The 22,239-nt window shown below is 39.0% G+C and overlaps 3 protein-coding genes across 3 annotated transcripts; all 3 read right to left on the bottom strand.

Annotated features, from left to right (window-relative positions):
* Positions 1 to 12,204: 12,204 nt before the first annotated feature.
* LOC145950423 (uncharacterized) lies at positions 12,205 to 12,669 on the bottom strand. The gene has a single exon (XM_083061510.1). The coding sequence runs from the start codon at positions 12,667 to 12,669 to the stop codon at positions 12,205 to 12,207; it is 465 nt and encodes a 154-aa protein (XP_082917636.1).
* A 402-nt stretch (positions 12,670 to 13,071) lies between these two features.
* Positions 13,072 to 14,713, bottom strand: LOC145950422 (uncharacterized). The gene is made up of 3 exons (XM_083061509.1): positions 14,629 to 14,713; positions 13,508 to 14,573; positions 13,072 to 13,438 (listed from the first exon to the last, which is right to left on the bottom strand). The coding sequence occupies exons 1-3, from the start codon at positions 14,711 to 14,713 to the stop codon at positions 13,072 to 13,074; spliced, it is 1,518 nt and encodes a 505-aa protein (XP_082917635.1).
* Positions 14,714 to 16,723: 2,010 nt separating this feature from the next.
* Positions 16,724 to 17,671, bottom strand: LOC145950856 (putative glutathione S-transferase parC). Its single transcript, XM_083062686.1, has 2 exons — positions 17,330 to 17,671; positions 16,724 to 17,162 (listed from the first exon to the last, which is right to left on the bottom strand). Exons 1-2 carry the CDS (start codon positions 17,642 to 17,644, stop codon positions 16,824 to 16,826), a joined length of 654 nt encoding a protein of 217 aa, XP_082918812.1. The 5' UTR covers positions 17,645 to 17,671; the 3' UTR covers positions 16,724 to 16,823.
* Positions 17,672 to 22,239: the final 4,568 nt, after the last annotated feature.

The following is a 22,239-nucleotide window of genomic DNA, read 5'->3' as shown; positions in this document are numbered from 1 at the left end:
TGTAAGATTTGTAATTGTTGTGAATATGCTTACATGCAATAGCAACATGGGAGCATGGCATGTGTAGCTTCTGGAATTTCCCACAATTACACCACTTGTCATGTAGTCTAACCATGAAATTTCCAGTCGGTCGCGTTTCCCTTGGGTTAATGGTCTCTTACAATAAAAAACATGTACTACGACGACCAAATTCGAGGACATGATGGCTAATCGATTCTGCATCTCTCGTGGCCTTATTGATTATTTCCGTATAAACTTGGACAACCCTAAGTTTAACATTGACTTCCTTTCCACTTTGGATAAATAAGGCATTACATCTCTTATAAGTCGACATGATAATTGTAGAAATTGGAAAATTTCTTATTTTTTCTAAGAATGGAATTTGTTGCCTCTGCTAAGTTGGTAGTCATGTGTTCCCATTGTCGGCCACCGTCCCATGCAAAAGTTCATTGTTCTTTTGGTATAGTGTTGAGCTATTCAATTACACCTTCGATTTCTAGTTCGCTCCTTAATATGTTGTAGTAGTAATTGAATCTTAGCTCAGTCATCCCATAAGCTGTGAAAATAGATGAGCAAAAAATGAACAATTTAGTATTGTTGAAATATGGTCAAACAAATAAAAATAATTAATGATAAGTTTGAAATAAAAAAAATTACATACCCATGTTGATGATTAATTTTGTTCTTTTTGCATTCTTGAAATGTCTCATGAAATTTTGGGCAATATGGCAAATACAAAACACATGCACTGAATTCTCCGATGTCCAACCACTACCTTGTCTAGTGTAGGCATTTTTTATGGAATCATGCCTGTCAGAAATTAAGCAAAGGTCATCTTGAAGGCAAACATGTCTTTTGACGTAATGTAGAAAGAAAAACTATGCATTTACTGTTTCACCCTCAACAATTGCAAAGGCAATTGGAAAGATTTTGTTGTTATCGTCTTGAGCCACAACCACGAGGAGAGTTCCTTTGTATTTTTCATACAAGAATGTGCCATCAACTTGAACAATGGGTGATGAGTCATTATTTTCCCTTATTTATTTATTTATCTTTCTGTACTTATTTTAATTGTTGATTTGAACTTAACCGCTTATTAATTGTACAGTTTTACTGTTTGGACATCATTGGGCCAGTAATTTGAATTTTAATTAATTCTGATTCACTTGGTCTAATTTTTGTTTATCAATTATTTTCAGGTTAATTGTGGAGCATTTTTGGGCTTGGATATTATTTTTGGAGTTCAAGAGATAAATGCCACTCAGCACCACTTCACCACATCAACACCATATCAGCATTTTGTTTTATTTTATTTTTCGTTTATTTCATTCTAAATTCGGGTCAAACTTGGATTGGGGCCCATTTTGACTTTTCTAGGGTTTTTAGGGCCTAGAGTAGGGACCATGCAGCCACCATCTGATGTGACCACGTTTTGAGAGCTGCTTCCCTGTATTTTTACGTTTTGCTTCTTCATTTATGTTTTTCTTCCACTTCTTCCTGGTTGCATCTAAACTGCATATTTTACATTTGAATGAAGATAGACATTTCATTTTCTTCTCTTCTACCTTGTTGTATTTGCATTTTCATTTTAATGGAAGGCTAAAACCTTTGGGGTTGGCTCCTTGAGCAGATTGTAATCTCCATTTGAGGTCTTATTCGTATATGCATTTTTGTTACGCTTGCTTCTTCTTCATTGAACCTCTGCATTGAAACGCTTTCAGCTCCTATTCATGCTTAATGAATCTGGGTTGCTGCATATATAAGGCCACATTTTGCTTAATCTTGTGGGGAGGTTTAATGTTGTATACGTTTGCTTAATTCGTGTAGGGAAATCTTGAGTTAATCTTCGCTTAGTTGGTTAACTCGGATGGAACAAGGATTAAGTTTTGAACAAAGAAATCTTTTGAGAACCAGGGATAAGAGAGTTACAATCTTAAGAAGGAGCCAATCGGTTTTGCTTGCTGTGCTACTTTGCATTTTATTGTGTTTTAGCGTTGATTCTGAACAAAACTCCCCCCTTCGTGTTTGAACCTTTGACAAAGACAAATGGTCCTTGGGAGATGACCTAGGAAAGCTTCCTAGTATTACATTTAAGTATTTTTATTTGACTGGGTACGGCCTCGATCAATGGGCTTGTAGTATTTGAACCCATGGATACAAGGTTTAAATGTCCAAAATACTCAATGAAATTGAACACAATCATGAACCATCTTACCTTGTTGGTTGTATAGTGGCCTTGTTTACTTTTCAACAACAAATCCATTAAGAAATATTGTCATGGCATTGAGAAACTTGAGTAAATCATGGTAAGATTATTCCTAAATGCCATATAAGTCTTCAATTGCCTTTTGCTTTGCCATACATGCTTTGCGGTATGAGATTGTGTACCTTTCAACACTTTTGATGTGTGATATTATTGTTGGAATTGAAATTGATAGACCACTCTCCACTAATGCAAGAATACTTTGGCTAATATATACATAGCCAAGGTTGACATGATCTTGTGTGATAACAAGGGATGAACAAGAATGTTCACCTGATAGCTTACAAACCTCCCATTTTTGGCTTTTGTTAATGAAAGCCGCTCTGCACCTCCAATCGCATCCAGCGTTAACACATCATGCAACAATTAATGTTGGTGAAAATTTCTCCACCCTGTAATACAAACCTGTCTTTATATGGTGCGCGTTTAAAACATGTTGGACTTCCTCCTTTATATCGAAATTCATGCATTAAAATAGGGTGTTAGAAGCATACTCGACGTCAACATGGTCAAGTGCATGGCTATACTCTTGGTCGGCGAAATTTGTTTGTAAATCAACATTATGCATGTGTCAATAAGTTGGTTTTGATAATAAAAAGGTTGGTTTTCATAGGTAGAAGGTTGGTTTTCATATGAAGAAGGTTGGTTTTCATAGGAAGGTGGAAGATTGTTATTTATTGGTGTGAGATCCGCATATAGTTGAGTAGAAGTAAGAATTTTATGACTACAAACCATTTGAATCATACCATGAATGTCTTCATCGCCGATAAGCTTGATAGCTCAGAAATTAAGCATTCCTCCGCTTACCACTTATGGATATCAGAAGTAAAGTTGATCAACTGAATATGGTTATGGTAAGTTAAGTCTTCTTTGGATCTTGGCTTTTAACGCATCAAGTGTGATACGTGGATTAATTGAGAAAAATATTTGGTTAGAGGATACAAAAGTATCCCCTTCGTTTGTTTGAGTGATTTCACCATTGAAGAAGACCAACACACGGAAAGAAGAAGAAGACATTGTTGTAGACAAAGAGTTTATATATCTGGATTTGAAAACAAGAATACTTGGCTCAATTGCACTCTACATTTGAACCCAAGAATGATCTCATTTAAATAGAAGGTGGAGATAGGGTTCAATCAATGACACTCATCACTAAAGGTATTGGATTCCTGACGCGCATGCATTAATGACACTCATGACTAAAGTATTAGATTCCTGATGCGCGTAAATCAATGACACTCTACATCAATAACATTTTGAATCAATGACACTCTGCATCAATGACACTATGACTTAGTGACACTCATGACTAAAACATTAGATTCTTGACGCGCCTAAATCAATACACTCTAAATAAATGACTTTCTAAATTAATGACACTCTATATCAATGACACTCTACATCAATGACACTCATGACCAAAACATTAGATTCCTAACGCGTGTAAATATATTATTCTTTATATTTTATTTGTGAATTTTAAATTAAATTATCTCTATTTTGTAAATAATTTTTTTTAATAAAATAAATAAGTTTTAACATTATCTTTATTTTTAACATAAATTTAAAAATATTATACAATTTTTAAATTTTATATATAATATAATATTAATTATTTCAAAATAAAAATATATAATTTAATTATGAAAAATCATTTCTAAATTCTGAAAATTAAAATAAATTAAAACTTTTTAAAAATTTAAAAATCAGAAAATGCAAAAAAAAAAAAAATTGACCCATGAGAAATTGGTTACTAGGTAATCGATTTCTCAATGGGATTTTGAAATTTTTTTTCAAAGTTCATTGAGAAATTGGTTACTCAGTAATCGATTTCTCACGTTGGCTCGAAAGTGAGTTATTTAGATAAATAAAAACAAGTCTAGGTTATTTAAGTAAATAAAAAAAATATATTTAAAAAAAGTCTAATTCATAAAGAGGCAATATTTTAGTATTTTGTTATACTATTTAATTAAACAAAGAAATGAATAACTAGACAACGGTCGGCATGACCCACTCATTTCAAATTCGGCAATTTGCAAACCACAAATTACCATTCCGTCACTGCATATAATAAGGTAATAACATTCTTCTCTCTTCAATTCTTCACATTTTCCTTTCACCCCATTTTGATCTTTCCCCAGTTTCTAATTCGTCTGACAAACCTCAATTTGTCCTTTTCTTTCTTCAATTTGTGTTTCATTTCACCTTTATTTATGCATAACATCACGGAAAGGGTTGTAAACTTAGGGTTTTGACTTAACCCCCAGGAACCAATTTTCCAATTTCAACATTTGTAGATTGATCTGCTTTATCTTTTGAATTTAAAGATAGAAATTTTCTTCTGTGTCAAAGGCCATGTTCTTTTGATATGTTATTTCATCCATCTAGTTTGGGAGTATTTAGAACATGGGTATGAAGTTGCATAGAAGAATAATTTTTTGAAATCTACCGTTAGTTTTTTCTACACAACCTATATTAACAAGATGCATATACTTTTCAGTAGCTTATCTCATTAGAATTTTACAGTTAAGCGTGCTTAACTTGGAGTAATTTAGGGATGAGTGACCTTTTGGGAAGTTTTCCAAAAAGTGTGCGAGTAAGGACAAAAAATGCTGAAAAGTAAAGTGTCGTGAAATAGAGCCCTTGAGAGGTCAAATATGAGGGGTGTGGAATTAATAAATTTATTAAAATTAAAAAGAAACTTTTTGACGCATTTATTTGTCAAAATCACAAAAAGATTTTCAAACAATACTGACAAATATATTCGTTAAAAATTTCTGATGGATTATGTCTGTCAAAATTTTGTGTTTTTCTTGTAATGTCCATGGATGGTCCTCCATCACCTGGTGTCTACAACTACCCCTCTTTGTTTGGCCTTTTGATAGCCAGACAATACGATTGCATTTTCCAAAGGCAAGTAAATACGTAGACGTTTTGTTTGGGTATTTAGCTTCCCATCTCCATGGGGATCATTGGGGAAAGAGTATTCTTTGCGACCTCTCCAAGCTAATACCGGTGTTGATACTCGACAAGATCTACTAATGTCTTACAGTTGAGCGAATGAGTTCATCTTTATCGAGCTTCTCCAAGCTTGTTGAGAGGTGTTGATGAGTTCATCTTTTTCGAGCATCTCCAAGCTCAGTGAGTATGTTGTGCTGACCTTTCCAGGTTTCTTGAGTGTTGTTGAATCAGCCTCTCCAAGCTGAATGAAGATTGGTGGTTTCATGTTGATCGAGAGTATTCTTGAGCTCAACCTCCCTCCCTAGGTTGGATGGGGATCGATGGTTCCATGTTGACTAATGGTATTTTTCTAAGTACAACCTCCTCAAGCTGGACGAGAATTAGCGGTTCCATGCCAACCAAAGGTATTTTCTAAGCACAACCTCCTTAGGTTGGACAGGTATTAGTAGTTCCTCGCCAACCGAAGGTATTTTTTGAGCAAAGCCTCCTCAAGCTGGACAAATATTAGTAGTTCCTCGTCGACTGAAGGTATTTTCTGAGCACAGCCTCCTCAGATTGGACAGGTATTAGCAATTCCATGCCAACTGATTATGGGGAATTGAGTATTCTTCGTAGCCTTTCCAGGTTGGTGAGTATTGCCATGCCTTTTCAGGCCTTGAAAGGTTTCCTTAACCTGATTGCCTTTTAACTTAGGTAAGGATTGTCTTTTGAAGACATAGATAGCTTGTCAAAAGTGCCCCTATGTTGATGGGCGGGAGATCATCCTTTCGGTGGGGTGATCATAATTATGCTATGTTATTTCTCTACTAGGGAATTAGAGAGAATAATTGATGATGCCTTCGTAAGCTTTGTTGTTGGCTTATTGCTAGGCGGGAATGTTGATGTGAAGATGTGATACTTCTGATGTGAAGAGGGGATACTTCTGATGCCCCTGGTTTTGACTATTTCACCTTTATCTAGGCAGTTATCCAATGGGGATTGTATAGTGAAGTTAGCGGAAAATCACATAGAAGGGGGGTTGAATATGTGTGTGTGTGAACAAAGGTATTTAAAAAAAACATTTTCGCTATAGTAGCTTTCTTCGTCCAGTGCACTTTTGAATATTAGACAGTTATGAAGATTTGCTTAATAGAGTATTATTACGTCTGAAAAATGTATCGTCTGCTGTAGAAAAATATAGTAGTAATGATTAAGATTGCTTGTATTTTCCCTTTTTAAGATAGTTTCGTTTAAGTATAAGAAGTCGATGAAACTTCCAGTGTAACAAGTTTATCAAGCTGACTTATAGTCTTCGTTTAATAATAGTTTTATGAATAAATAAACTTGGAATGAAATTTTTCACAAAGGTTTAATCAGTAATGAATATTTGCGTCTAAGTAAATGAAGGGAACAATCAATTTATACTGGTTCGCTCATCTGAGCTACGTCTAGTCTCCTTCAATAGAAGGGTTCCACTATATATATATATGAAATTAAGCACAATGAGTATTGTCGTCCACTCCTGGACTTGAGTATTCTCGACCACTCCTGGCCTGAGTATTCTCGACCACTCCTGGCCCGAGTATTCTCGACCACTCCTGCCTCGCCAGCTTCACTCACCAGCGCTAGTATTCTTACACCACTTCTGGTCCAAGTATTCTCGACCACTTCTGGCCTGTCGGCTTCACTCACCAACCCTAGTATTCTTAAACCACTTCTGGTTCTCCAAGTATTCTCGACCGTTCCTGGCCCGTCGACTTCTCTCACCAATGCTAGTATTTTCTTATCAGCCACTTCTAGCTAGCAGTGATTATTTTTTGACAAGCCCCTCCGGACTTTACAAGTATTCTTTCCCTAGCCTCTTTAGGCTTTACTACATTAGTTGAGTAGGTTGGGTTTGAGTCTTTACATAACTCTCACTGAGAGGATTGGGAATTTCTACACTCACTAAGGTTTGCTACCTTAGTCTTATAGAGACTCGTGTTTGAGTGTTTGGGTTACTCTCACGGAGAGCATACATAGGTGTACAACACTCACTAAGGTTTTTTTCATAACTAAAATTTTGAACACCTTAGTTTACAGAGATAAAACTACAATATTATATTGTACATATGACTATAAGTGCTCATCTCTGGTCTCTCTGTTTCATGGGCTTGCTATCATTTTTTTCTTAAGTAAATAGCCATTGGGTAAAGCCTGTGATTATTCTTTCATTGCTTCTCGCCAAGCCACTTCTTGTTTGATGATATTGCATATTTATAGGCTTATGAAATTTATCAACAACTAAGAGTTAATGCCAAGCTCGGTGAAGGGTCGTGACTCTTCGCGTACGTTTTTTTATCGTGATGCCATGTGTCATAACCGTCACCTCATTCCCCGAAACGCGTGGGCGGCGTGTTAATGGGAGGTGACAGTTATGTAATGATGGGTGCACTTCATCATAATAGGACCCATTAATGTGTCATCATTTTTGTCCCCCCTCTCTCCACGTGTCACTACTGTTTTTGATTTTGCAAACTCCCTTTTTTCTCTCTCCTTCGCGCCCTCTCGGATTCACTTTACTCTTTTTCCTTTGGTGTGCTCTCGATGCTTCTTCACTCTTCTCTACTCACTCTCTGTCCCTATTTTTCTTGTTCCTGCCCTTCTCTATCGTCGCCATTTTCGATAACCGAGTCTCCGTCCTCCGTTATTATTCTGTCATTGTCAAGGGAGTACCAGGTACTTCGCCTTCTCTGTCTCATTCTCCTTTGCTCCTTCTCTCTACCGGGCCCCTTCTTCTTTCTTCCTCGTCTATCCCCTTTCTCGAGTCTTTTGGTTTCTTGATGGCTGGGGAGAGTAGTGTCGCACCTTCTACGCCGGCCAAGGGTAAAGGCAAGGCGCGCGACAAGGCGGTGGCCGACGAGGCGGCCGCCACTGAAAAGAAGAAGGGTGGAAATAACCCTAAGGATTTTTTCCCTGTCATTACTGGCTATGAATGGGTCAGAGGGGACGTCGGAGAGTTCTAGAGCGTCCTCAAATATGTCATTGAGGTTAATGCGATGTGGAAATCGCTTAGGATCTGCCAAGGATCCATTTCCATGCTCATCCAGCTCGAGCCTTGTCAGCCCGGTGAGCGTGTGTATATGAGGGGTACCTCGAATCCCCCCTTTTTCTACATGTACTAGTGTTTTTTTAGGGATTTAGGTGTATGCCTGCCCTTCACTCAGTTTGAGTGATTTTTTGAATTTTATCAACGCGGCTCCTTGCCAGCTGAATCCCAATAGTTGGGGTTTTTTGAGGGCTTTTCAAGTCCTGTGCTTTGCCCTAAGGATAGGGTTGTCATTGCCCGTGTTTCTCCATTTTTACCAACTGAAGTTGGGTGACCCTCCCCTGGGGTGGGTGTCGTTGAACGAGAGTAAGGCTGGGGGATTATTCTCGCTTTACTCCAAGTCGTATAAGGGCTTCAAACAGGAGTTCTTCCGAGTTTTGCCCAAAGGGGTTGACCCGTTAAAGGATGAAGTATTCCACTTCGACGGGTTGCCTATGTTCCCTCTTTACTGGCAGTAGAATCCGATCAAGTTCAACGGGTCAAAGAGTTTTCAGTTGACGACCTCGGATATTGCTGCCATTGCTAATTTAGCCGTGCCCCGCGTCCCTTGGATTGCAAGTTCGTCCTGGCGCTTGCTAATTCGGCGTACAAGGAGAGAGGTTTAGAGAGTGAGTACCTCGGCACCCTTAGTTGTTGAGCTCTCAAACTTTTTCTTCTTTTTCTTATATGTTGGATTTTTGTGCTTGCAGGTATAATGGGGAGAAGCAAATGGCGCGACCTGAAGGCCCGCTATAATGTGGCCGAGATCGAGGTTCCCGAGGTCGGCGAAAAGGAGGTTGCTCCTCTTGAAACCCGAAGAAAAAGAAAGAGGGGAGAGAAGGAGGTTGGGGGGACCTCTGCCCCTCAAGATGCTAAAGAGGTGACTTCGAAGGCTGTTGATGCCGACGTAGTCGACCTAACTAGAAGTCCTCCTCCTGAGGGATCATCCCGAGCTACTATGGAGGAGGTCGCTCGTGAGGCGCAGGTTTGTATTTTTTCTTCTTATGGTTTTTCTTCCACATTGTGTGATTTTCTTGTTTAATAACTTGGAGAATTTTCGTGCTTTTTGTAGGCAAGGCCTGTGCCAGTTGCCGTAGAGGTGCGGGTGGAGCCGAGCTCAGAGGCGCCAGGGTTGAATGCCTCAACCGCTGAGTAGGCGGCTCCCTCTTCAAATCCTGCCGAGGCCCGCAGAGAGGGGCCGAGCTCTAGGGCACCGACATCGACCCCTGTAGCAGTTGTACCGCCTCTGCCTCTGCTAGGGGCCCCAAAGGGGTAGTGCATCATACAACGCTTCGATGTTACTCGCCCCCTGGCGAGGTTGGATCATGTGAGCATGTCATCTGATGTGGACTCGATGTGGAGTTCAGGGATGACTGCTGAGGCCTTCTACCCGCGAGGTTTGCTCCACTTGGCCGACAAGGCAATTATTGAGAAGGTCGGGGCAGTGGAGGGCTTGGACTCTGCGAAGGTCTTCATGTAGAGATCGATTACCATCTTCGACCATTGGAGGTGCAAGTGGTCGAAGTTGCAGGGGGAGCTCGAGAGTGCCAAGAGCCGAGTTCAGCCTTTAAAAGAGGAGAACAAGGCCTTGGAGGCCGAGTTGCAAGCCACAAGGAGGGATCTTGCGAGAACTCAGAAGTCTTTGGAGATTGCTCTGAAGGCTAATGAAGTTTATGCTACCCAAGTGGGTGAGCTGTAGGAGGTCGCTAACTTTGCTCGAGGTAGCTGAGAGGCGCCTCTGCGATAAGGTACTGCTGGCTGGCAAGGAGGAGGAGGTCGTAGCTCTGAGGGCGGACCTTTATAAGGTGGTCGCGGCTAAGGCGGGGCTGGAGAGGAGGCTCGTCGAGATCGAGCGAGCTATTTTGATGGAGCATAAAAAGGGCTTTGTCAAGGCAGCTCGTCAAGCAAGGTTGCTTGCACCTAGGGTCGACCTTTCTGCTATGCATGTGGAGAAAGAGGTGCGAGCTGGGCGGCTGGTGAAGGAAGACGACCTCCCTGATAGCTCGAGTGAGAATACCACTGCCTAGGCCGCTGTTTTTGTAATAACTTAGTTTATTTTTTCTATTTTTCTCGCTTTCTGAACTTGGATTTTGTGTTGAAGAACTCGTTTATGTATATAATTTTCTTTTTTCATTTGCAATTTTTGTCTTGCTTTTCTGATGATCCTCGTTTTGGTAAGGTTCGCATTCGACCTTGGTTTTAGGTTAAAGTAGTTCGCTCCAAGGTTCGAATTCGACCTTGGCTTAATAGGGTATAATTTGTTCCAAAGCGGTGTAAAATTGAGAAGTGTTGGGTGGAATGAATCATTTTATTGATATTGTGGGTATGCCTCGTTAAAAACCCTCTCAGCCAAAACCCATTTTTCTATTTTTTGGGACAAAAGACTGAGTCGGGAAAAGAGTGCACAACCCATTTGTACATTTTCAGCTAAAGTAAAACTTGAGATGCATGGCATTCCAAGTTCGTGGGATGGCTTTGCCGCTAAGCTCCTCTAGTCGGTACGCCCCATTTTCTAAATCTTCTGTGATTCGAAATGGGCCATCCCAGTTAGGCGTGAGCTTCCCTTATGACAAGTCTCTTCGTGCTTCTCCTAGTAGTCGCCATACCAGGTCGCCGACCCGGAAAGAGCGAGGTCGGACTCGTGTGTTATATCTTCTGGAAGCTCAGAGTTTGCAGGCTTCTTCATGGATCCGAGCTTCCTCTCTAAGCTCGTTAATCAGGTCGAGGTTGACCACCACTTCTTGAGTGTTTTGCTCATTGTCGAAGGCACAACGTCGATGAGACGTCTCGCTGACCTCCACGGAGATCATGGCATCGGCTCTGAAGGTCAGCTTGTAAGGCGTTTCCTGCGTTGTTGACTGGGGGGTACAGTGGTATGCCCAGAGGATGCTAGGGAGCTCGTCGACCCATTGTCTCTTGGCGCTTCCTAGCCGCTTCTTGAGTTCTCGGAGTATTACTTTGTTCGTGGCTTCGGCTTGGCCATTGGTTTGGGGAGGCTCCACCGAGGTTGGGCTCGGAGAAAGTCTACGAAGCTCTATGAGATGAACTGTCTGCCGTTATTGGTGACGAGAGAATGCGGGATGCCAAACCTGCAGATGATGTTTTTCCATGTGAATTTCTAGACATTCTCAGCAGTGACCTTGGCAAGTGAACACGCCTCGATCCACTTGGTGAAGTAGTTGATTGCCACTAGGAGGAATTTAAGTTGACCCTTTGCAGGAGGAAATGGTCCGAGGATGTCCATTCCCCACTAGGCGAAAGGCCACGGTGACATCATCTGGTGGACATGTTCAGGTGGTTGCCGATGTACGTTGCCGAACTGTTGACATTCCTTACACCTTTATACGTAAGCTTGGCAATCTGACTTCAGTGTGGGCCAGTAGTACCCAGCCTGGAGTACCTTGGTCGCCATCGAGAGGGCCCCATAATGCATTCCACAGATCCCCCGGTGGATCTCCTCGATGACATAGGTGGTCTGGAACTCTGCTAAGCATTTCAACAGAGGAGTGGAGATGCCACATTTGAACAGTTTGTCGCCAATGATGATGAATTTAGCTGACCTCACCCTCATCTTCCGAGCTTCGTCTTTATCTTCGAGTAGAGTTCCTTCCTTTAAGTAGTTCCAAATACCTGTCATCCATCCTCATTCTACGTTGTCACTGGCATTGACAACCTTGTCATCTAGGCTGGGCAAGTTCAAAGTCTCCTGTATGATGGTCCAATATTTCCCGGGGCGTTTTGTATTGGCGAGCTTGGACAAGAGATCGACTCTTTCATTCTACTCCCGGGGCACATGGTATATTGTAAACTCGTCGAAGGATGAGATCTTCTGTGATGCTGCATGGAAGTACCTCTGCAGAAGGGTGTCCTTTTTCTGGTATGCCCCGCTGAGTTGCTCCACCATGAGCTTTGAGTCGTTGTTGCGACTCACTCTCTACGCTCCGAGGTCGCGAGCCAACCTTAGCCCTACCAGAAACGCTTCATACTCCGCTTGGTTATTGGTCACCTTGAAGCCAAATTTGAGAGATTGCTCTACGGTGACCTTATTCGGTCCCTCCAAAATGATACCTGCACCACCACCTTTAGAATTGGAGGATCCATCGACGTGTAAAGTCCATACCTGTTGTTTTTCAGCCGAGGTTGGGGTGAGCTCAGCCACAAAATCTGCCAGGTATTGAGCTTTCAAGGGGCCATGACTTTCATATTTGATGCCGAACTCGGACAGCTCTACTGACCATGCTATCATTCGTCTGGCGAGCTCCGACTTTCTCAAGATCTGCTTGATCAGGTAGTTTGTTTTGACGAGCACCTGGTGAGTTTGAAAGTAAGGCTGGAGGTGCCGAGCTGCGGTGACGAGTGCTAGTGCGAGCTTCTCGATCATTTGATATCGTTTCTCCATGTCTTGAAGGACTCGGCTGATGAAGTAAATCAGTATTTGCACTTTGTGGTGTTCTTGTACGATAACCGTGCTGATGGCGCTCTCTGCCACAGCTAGATAGAGGAGGAGGTCGGAGTGATGATCCGGCCTCTAAAGGACTGGCGGAGTGGTGAGGAATATTTTGAAGCTCTTGAAAGCCTCTTCACACTGGTCAGTCCATTCGAAATTCTTTGGCTTCTGCAGTAGGGTGAAGATGAGCCCTGCTCTCTCTGCCAACCTGGGGATGAAGCGGGAAAGGGAGACTAACCGTCCTGCTAAGCGTTGGACGTCCTTGACAGTCTAGGGACTCTGCATCTGGATAATAGCTTTGCACTTCTCTGGGTTGGCTTCAATGCCCCTGCTGGTGATCATAAAACCCATAAATCAACCTCCCTGAATGCCGAAAACACACTTCTCTGGGTTGAGGCGCATGTTGTGTTTTTTGATCTGGCTAAACACCTCGGCCAAGTCAGCGACATGAGCCTCAGCTGACAATGTCTTGACAACCATGTCGTCCACGTACACCTCCATGTTCCTTCCAATTTGCTGCTGGAATACCTTGTCCGTCAGACGCTGGTAAGTGGCTCCGGCATTTTTGAGGCCGAAAGGCATCATGCAATAGCAAAAATTTGCATGGTCGGTGATGAAGGCTGTATGCTCCTCGTCTAGTGGGTACATCATGATTTGATTGTATCCCGAGTATGCGTCAAGGAAGCTAAGGAGAGCATGGCCGGAAGCGCCGTCAACCAACCTGTCGATACTTGGTAGGGGGTACGAGTCTTTGGGGCATGCTTTGTTGAGGTCGGTATAGTCGACACACATGCGCCACTTCCCCGAGTTCTTTTTTACCAGTACCACGTTTGCCAGCCACATGGTGTATCTGACTTCACGGATGAAACCCGCGTTTAGCAGCTTTTGTGTTTCAGTGATGATGGCATCGCGTTGTTCTCCGCCGACTTTCCTTTTTCTCTGGGAGACCAGCTTAGCTTCCTTGTGGATGGCTATCCTGTGAAAGATGAGATTAGGATCAATACCTGGCATGTATGCGCTTGACCATGCGAAGAGGTCGATGTTTTTAGAGATCTCCTCAACGAGCCGTTGTCGTAACTCTGGGTTTAGTTGCCGACTTATCTTTGTATATTGTCTAGGGAGTTTACTGACTTGAAGGTCATCAAGCTCGTCGATGGGGCTTGGTCGTTCGTCTTGGGATTCTGACCTTGGGTCCAGGTCCGTGATGTCGACCTGGGCTATGTGAGGTACTGTAGCAGGGTCACCTTTGTGGCGCTCCTCGGATGGTGAGACCTTCAAGCTTTCAGCATAACATTGCCGAGCTGTCTTCTGATTTTCTCTGACAAAGATGATCTTGCCATTGCTCCCTGAGAACTTCATCGTCAGGTGTGGAGTGGACACCACGGCTCCGAGCTGGTTCAGTGTAGGTCTGCCAATGATGATGTTGTAGGATGTGTTGGCCTCCACGAGGAGGTATCTGACCATGATCCTCCTTGAGTCAGGAGGGGTCCCGAAGGTTGTCAACAGATCCACGTACCCTCGAGTGTGAACTTGTTCACCTACAAAACCGACTAGGGGTTCTATGTGAGATTGGATAAGGGAGTGGGGGATGTCTAACCTTAGGAACGTCGACCAATATAGGATGTCAGCCGAGCTTCCTTGGTCGATCAACATCTTGTGGACTTCCCAGTTGGCAACTTCTACGGCGATGACCATGGGATCATCCTGGTTTGGACAGATGCCAGTGTAGTCATTGTTGGTGAAGGTGATTGGTGATGTGTTGTGGTGCGGGGCCGAGGTGGCAGAATGGACGTTGTTGATGCTGCGCAAATGTCGTTTACACGCCGAGCTACTAGAGCCTCCCCCTACAAAGCCACCTGCAATTGTATTGATAACTCCTCGCAAGGGAGCTAACCTTGTATCTTGACTTACCTCGGCCTGCACTGCACCGCCAGTGTTTTGCTGAGAACCGGAGGGTTGGTCTGTGCGAGTCCCGGAACCTCAGCCTCGTCCTCATCCTCGTTCGTGGTAGCCTCCTCTGTGACCTTGCTGCCGTTGGACGTATTGTCCGAGGTGCCCCCCCTAGACGAGTTCCTCTATACGATTTCTGAGTGTGCAGCACTCCTCGATCCTGTGGCCATAGTTTCTATGGTACCGTCAATGCTTGGATTTGTCCGCACTGTTGGGACTGTGTCTAGGTGGTGGCAGAGTGAGTAGATTGTTGTTGTTGGCCTCTTCCAGGATGTGTACTCGAGGCGCATTCAGGGGGGTGTAGAAGTCATACCTCCCTCCTTTGTTTGCCCTAGCTGCCTTCTTGAACTGGCTATTGTTGGTGACTTTCATCTTATCTTTGTGGCTGTGGTCCGGCTTCGCCTGTGATTTTCCACGAACTTGGTCGCGAAAGGCAGTGTGCTCTTCCATCTGAATGTAGCCTGTAGCTCAGGCACAGAGTTCATCCATGTCTTGGGGAGGTCGTCGACACAGGCTATCAAAGAAAGATCCTGGCTTAAGCTCCATGAGCATGGCGTGAAGGGCGACCTCGAGATTTAGGTTGCAGATCTTGACCGAGGTGCTAGCAAAGCGCTCCATGAACGCCCTTAACGGTTTGTCGTCGCCCTGTTTGAGGCTGGCCAAGGCGGCTGACGTGATGTGGTGAAGCCGACTCGTTGCGTACTGTGCCGTGAATCACCTCACCAGAGTGTTGAAGTTGTCAATTGACCCCGCCGACAATTGAGTATACCAGGCGAGTATTGCTCCCTTGAGCGAGGTCACAAAAACCCTACACAGAATAACGTCCTCATTAGTGTATAGGTTTACCTGTGTGATGTACATATCGACGTGCTCATCTAGGTCGGCAGTGCCATCGTAACGGTCGATGTTGAGAGGCTTCCATCTAAAAGGCAAGGGCGTCTCCATGATGCCGTCAACGAAAGGGTGGCGGCGGATGCTCGTCCTATGCCCTGGGACTTGGGCGGGCGCAATGCTGACTTCATGGTCTGACCTATTCGTCGCCACGTGTGACTGATGTATAGTAGACCTATGGGTCGGTGCCCTGGGTGCAGTTGGTGGCTGGGAAATCGAGTGCCCCTCTTCCTCGTTTTGATTACTCGGTTGAGGGGGTTGATCAGAAGGGCGCCGACGAAGCTGGGCGCGAATGCGCTCGTTCTTGGCATGCAACGCCGCTAGGTCAGTTTCATGCCTAGCACGGATGTTCTCTAGGTCGACGGCGTGTTGTTGCCGTATTTGCTCGACTTGCTCGACCAGTCTCCTTGATGTTGCTTCACCTTCCATTCTTGTTGCGCGATCTTGGTCGTCTGCTGCTCGTCTACTATGGCTTCGGGTGAAAACCATAAGCGTGGCCGATAAGAGATGTCTTGATCGGCCCCACGGTGGGAGCCAAATGTTCTTACCGGAGATCAGTCGTAGGGACGATCTGCTGGGCAAGATTGGTGAGCCTCCTTCGCTGGGTACGCTTGCTGTTCCAAAGTGGGGTGGTACCTGCAAAAGAGACTCTGATGCTAAAGTTAGTGTTTGTGGATGTATGGGTCTCGCATAAGTAATGCACGTACCTTAGTGTGAATTAGGGTTTATCTGGGCCTTGGGCTTGAGGTCAGTTGTGACTGGTTCAGATAGTGGGCTTTGTCTTGGCTGATGTTGTATAGCGCGCGTCCGATGCCGATCTACGCTATGATGCCGAGCTTCGAGCTCGGCTTCGCGGTACGAATAGTACAATGGTGTTCTATTTTGTATACAGAAACTTAGTTATTTTTATTCTTACCTATACCTGTATGTATGAGTTATCCAGCTTAATATTTCTCTTAGTTTGCTAGTAGTAGTGCGATTCCACAAAGTGTAGAGACAATGGCGGGTCGTTACATATGACATACCAACTTTGAAATTCCATATTTGACTAACATTGACCTTGTCTCACAATAAAAGTAAAAAATAAAAGTGCAAACACATATATTCCTAATTTATTTGGTACAAACACATTCTCTTGTAAAATAACAATAATAAAATTTAAACATAAAATTTCTTATCAATTAGTTGATCTTTAACAGATTCCACATATTCCTTAGTTCTTACTACGTATAATTCATGCTCAAGTTTGTATCCCATGATGTCTCCTAGTCCAACCCATGAGTTTTCCTATAGTCCAAAATAAACTCATAGATGTCCTTTTCACTAGCAAGGGATGTGGACACACTTTCCCTCTGCAAACATCTCTTGGCCCATGCTATGAGTTTGGGACAGTCCAATTTGAATCTACCCACTATCTCATAAGCATAAAAGCATTGATGGAAAGGGATTAAAGCAACATCAAGAAACCCAAATGAGTCACCCCCAAAATATGGCTTGTCTCCAAGAACCTCTTCTAGTTGCTTCAACCTTTCCTTCAATTCCTTCCGGGCCTTCTCCTGTTGATCTACCTTTGAGGCCCATAACTCACTCCCAGCTTCTTGCACCTGCGTCATAAATACTTTCCATAGACATTAGTTAATGTAAATAACTCATTTAAGACAATTTCATCATTAGACAAATACTTGTTTTGGGGGAACAATTCAAGAGGTTTTGAAAAAAGGGAAAAGTTAAATTTAGTAATACAGATTAACTTTTTTAAAAAAAAAACTACCTTTTTATCAATAAAATCAGCCCAGAACCTAGCTTGAGCTCTATGATAAGGATGAGAGGGCAATAATGGAGCTTTGTCCTTCCAAAACTCATCAATATACTCAACAATATTGAGAGACTCACAAATGGGTTTTCCATTGTGAATTAGAACTGGAGTTTGCTTGTGAATGGGGTTGTTCTTAAGAAGCAAAGGACTCTTGTTCCCTATGCTTTCTTCCTTATACACATACTTAACACCTTTTTCTGCCAATGCAATCCTAACTCTCATACCAAACATACTAGCATGTATATCCAACAAAACCACCTCTTCTGCCATTCTCAACTAATCACGTGAAAGAAGAAAAAAAAACTACTAATTGAAGCAAGGCTATGGAATAGTTAGATAGGGTTAAGAAGATATTACCTCGGATATGTAAATTTATATGCAAGAACCTTAAGGGTGTCATTGATTTGGTCATTTAAGTTGTGGTCACTGCTTACGTCACCCCAAAATTGTTTATATATATACCAACTTTGCATGAAGGTAAAGAAGTAATAAATTTATATGTAATGCATATAGTAGTCAATTCAGCTTCATTGCTTTGAAAATGATTCATGACTTTAAATTGATGTCATTTCTTACGTCATATTCAAAGGTTTAATTACTTAGAACATCTTTCTATAGTATGCAATTTATAGTAGTTAACAGAAGAAGTAATTATTTTGGACATCTTTAAATAAGCTTGTCTTTAAATATTTCAAAAATAAAAATAAAGTACATAAAATGATTTTTTTAACTAAAATTAACTTAGAAATAAATTAGAACAAATTTTATAGAAGACATGAGAAAAATTTTATAAATTAATTTTCATTTAAATCGATTTTAACTTTTAAAGAAATCTATTTCACTTTTTTTTTCTTATTTTCTTTTTCTGTGAGTATTTATTTATTTATTTTTTTGAAAAATAAATTATTCAAAGCCCGCAGTGTAGTAATTGATAAGTAAGTTCTCGACTTATATGGATAAATCTGCACATAACTTGTTTTACCGTGACATTGGGAAAATTATGATAGAATTATATACGTAGATCAATACTAAAATTTAAAATATTAAATTAAAGTTTATTGATTATCATAAATCACTTATTTTTTTATATTTTTTTTGGTAAATTTGTTATCACAATAATAGTTATATATTTAGCTATGTACGTTAAGAATAACTCTTTCATCAAAATTCTTTTATGACATTACTACTTTTTAGATGGAGCAAAATATTAATGACAGTCATAGAACTTATAAGAGTCTAATGAAAGAAGTCTAATGGAATTCTTTCCTTTCAATTTTTGAAACTCTAACTTAATATCCATTTATCACAGATATTAAATAAATTAGACTCATATAAAAAACTTAATACACTTACATATTAGACTTGACCCAATAATTATAAATACTTACATTTTGATTCTCAAATCCAAAATCTGACATTGAATGCACAAGATATCTCAATACCAAAACCTATAAATAGCTATATATCAATATGCTCCATTGGAAAGTCTTAGAAAAGTTTTTAAATCAAGAAGATTTAGAAGAAGAAAAATTTAGTATCCAATTTGTCCCATTCATGGATAATCCATCTTTTCTAACAGTTGTGTTGAATAGTTGTAAATTTCACAAATGAAATTGATATACTGAGTTGTGGTATGTTGTATTGTAAGTTGATGATTTGATGTTGATAGTGTAGTATATTTAACTTTTGCACTTGTTATGATATTTTTTGTAATCTTACCCTTGTATGTTCTTTTGTGGTTGAATTTTGATGATCATACTTGATATAGGAGTAGAGTAATGATAGGTTGGAGGAAGAGTATATGTTGAAAGCCATGTTGGAGGATGACGAAGTTGTTATAGCTACTTGGGTGTAGCTAGTCTCTTATATTATTACTTGATTGACAACTAGTTTATTGTAATTATATAACTGTATAATTATAGTTGTAATCCCTGTGAGGGATTTACCTATTACTCCCTCCGTTTTGTTTTCATAGTCGTTTTGTCAGAGTTTGTTATTTTTTTTTTCATTGTCATATTACTAAAATCAATGAGTTATTAATTTTTTTCTTCCATTTTTACCCTTGATAATTAATACATGTTTCTTGAACAATGTGTGTATTTATTTTTAATGTCTACCTAATTTTTCTCTAACTACTCATATAAAGTTAATGTGCATTTATAAGAGCAATATGTTCCCAACAAAATACTATAAAAAAACAAAAAAAGGGAAAACTATTTAATGGAGTAGTTCAACAGTCTAAAAAATGCAAAAAAAAAGGGTAAAATAGGAAAGTAAGTAATAAATATTTTTGAAAACTAAAATATCAATGATTTCCTTAATTCCCGTGCAAAACCTTAAACGACTATGAAAAAAAACGGAGGGAGTATTTTAGATGTTGATGAAATTTTATGCATATAGATATTATTCCACATATATTTAGGCATTGTTTGCATGTTAGTCTTAGGTAACCAAATTTATGTTTTACTACTACATTTGTTGAATTGTAAAGTGTAACAATATTAAGTCAAAAGATGATTTTATATCCCTCATATTTTATAAGTTTTAAAGATAACAAACACTATATTCTTTTAGTCAGAAAACATGTTCTAAAAGTCATTTTTTTAGACTAGGTAAGACAAAATAACATTTGTAAGACGAAACTAATCAGACAAGACATACAAACTATAACTAACAATATTATTTATTATGATTAATAAGTTTAAATGTTCAAATGAATGTTTTATACCTTAACATATTGAAAATTGTTGTCACATTCTGTTAAAAGTGTATAAAAGTATGAAAACAAGATAAAGATATCAAATTTCACGGAAAAGGAACTGAAAAGGACTGCATTCTCGCTTGAATGATGACTTTGCTTTCTACTATTCTCGCTTTGCTACTCTACATTGATAAGTAATTTGATCTATCAAAGATAAAGAATACATTATTTTTAGCAAATAATCACAATTATTTCCTATGTAAATTTTATAATTAGTTTTACTTTAAAAATACAATAATTTAAAATTAATGTAATTAATGAATTTTTGAGAAAAATAGTTGTGAAAGAAGTTATTTCTTTTATATATACTAATTTTATATGTATTTTTTTCATTTAAATTTATTTTAAAACCAAAATAATTAATAATTAATGTAATTAATGTTTTAAGATATTGTTACAATTTACAATATTAATTCATTATTATTTTTATTTTATAAGAATATTATTTTAGATGAAAATTTTTTAGGTTAGAAATTTTTGAATATTTTACTTTAAAAATATTTACATAAAAATATTAACATTTTTTTAATGTAAAATTATGTTTAATTACATTTCTTATATTAACATAATAATTAATAATAATTTATATAATTACTATTTATGATATTTTAGAGAGAAAAAAATTGTTGTAAGAGTTGTTCACTTCGTTAATGAGCTATTTTCCCCTCCTAACATTCATTACTTTTTTAGCATATAATCATATTTATTTTTATGTAAGTTTTATAATTATTTTTACTTTAAAATTGAAATCATTTAAAATTAATTTGATTAATATTTTATGATATCGTTATAGTTTCTTACATTAATAGATTATTCTATTATATAATTATATAAAAATATAAAAATTTAATTTAATTTTATAAAACTTGTATACAAAAATATGGTGGAGTGAAGTTATGGAAGAAAATATTTATTGTATAACTTATTTCCTTTATTTTATTACTAATTACTGATATATAAAGTGGATATCTCTTTTAATATCTCTTTTAATAACTATCTTCATTTCTATATTGATAGATTATTATACTTTTTTATTATTAAAAATATTAAAAAAAATTATACTTTTATCAAACTCAATAATCAATTACAATATCAATCATATCAATATATTTTTATTATTTAATTTTAATTTTATTTTTATTTTTAATAAAAATACAATATATCTCGACTCTATTAATTTTTAATAGAGACATGAATCATCAATGAAAGTATATTTAATGATAAGTCATTTTTAAATTGTATAATAATTATACTTGTACATTAATTTTTAATAGAGACATGAAACATCAATAAAAGTATATTTAAGGAAAAGTCATTTTTAAATTGTATAATAATTGTACTTCTATTTCTGTCAACTTCTTTTGCTAGTGAAGCCCGCAAAAGATGTTAACCATGATGAGGCCCATAAAGTGACCCATTTTTAAAAATACTTGTTATTATTTTAGCGTCTTCTAGAACGTCGATTTTGGCTCACTTCAGAGTAAATAATTTCTTTTATGAAACTAGAACAAGTGTCTTATTGTCTTTCTCTCTCTCTCTATTCATGCTTTTGTAGCCACAACACTTTTAGCTTCTTTCACTATCCAATTCAGGCCCTGAATTCCCTTGATTAAAGATGTGTTACTTTTAGAGTGAGCTTAATTATGTCGTTTCACAAATCTTTTTTTTTTTTTTTTTTTGCATTAATTTTGTAGAAATATGTACTTGATTTGAAGTTTACAACTTTCCTATTTTCTTTTCTTTTCTTTTTTGTGTCCCTCTTGATGGTTAATACTTTTTTGTGGGCAAATAAGAAGGGATCATTTTGCATGTTTCAACTAAAATGAGTTGTTTATTAACATTGACATCCTTTTTTTTTTTTAATCTAAAATGTTTTAACTCCATATGTCACCTATTTTTCTTGGTCAAAAGACTCGAAACCACCCTCACTAGTTCAAGCTTGAGTATGTTCTTGGTTGATTTTCATGCAGATGACTGTGTTGCATGCTTTAGACTGTACTATAGTATGCTAAAAAATTGTTGGATATTCTGTCTAATATTGTGAAGATGTCCTTCATTGATTATTTGGTTGTGTGTATTCTGATGAAAGTTAAAAACAATAAGA

This window comes from Cajanus cajan, chromosome 8 (genome assembly GCF_000230855.2).
Source record: "Cajanus cajan strain Asha chromosome 8, NIPB_CcT2T_4, whole genome shotgun sequence".
NCBI classification, from domain to species: Eukaryota; Viridiplantae; Streptophyta; class Magnoliopsida; order Fabales; family Fabaceae; genus Cajanus; species Cajanus cajan.
Note: the sequence above shows the minus strand (reverse complement) of the source record. Positions and strands in the feature narration are given on the sequence as shown.

What these genes read in the sequence shown, in the direction of transcription:
- LOC145950423 (XM_083061510.1), bottom strand. Translation starts at nt 12,669, where the DNA reads ATGGAGAAACGATATCAAATGATCGAGAAGCTCGCACTAGCACTCGTC.
- LOC145950422 (XM_083061509.1), bottom strand. Translation starts at nt 14,713, where the DNA reads ATGAGGACGAGGCTGAGGTTCCGGGACTCGCACAGACCAACCCTCCGG. An exon ending in GCGGTGCAGTGCAGGCCGAG is followed by an intron (nt 14,574 to 14,628) that starts GTAAGTCAAGAT and finishes ATACAATTGCAG; the next exon opens with GTGGCTTTGTAGGGGGAGGC. An exon ending in AACTCGGGGAAGTGGCGCAT is followed by an intron (nt 13,439 to 13,507) that starts GTGTGTCGACTA and finishes AAGTATCGACAG; the next exon opens with GTTGGTTGACGGCGCTTCCG.
- LOC145950856 (XM_083062686.1), bottom strand. Translation starts at nt 17,644, where the DNA reads ATGGCAGAAGAGGTGGTTTTGTTGGATATACATGCTAGTATGTTTGGT. An exon ending in CTGATTTTATTGATAAAAAG is followed by an intron (nt 17,163 to 17,329) that starts GTAGTTTTTTTT and finishes TTTATGACGCAG; the next exon opens with GTGCAAGAAGCTGGGAGTGA.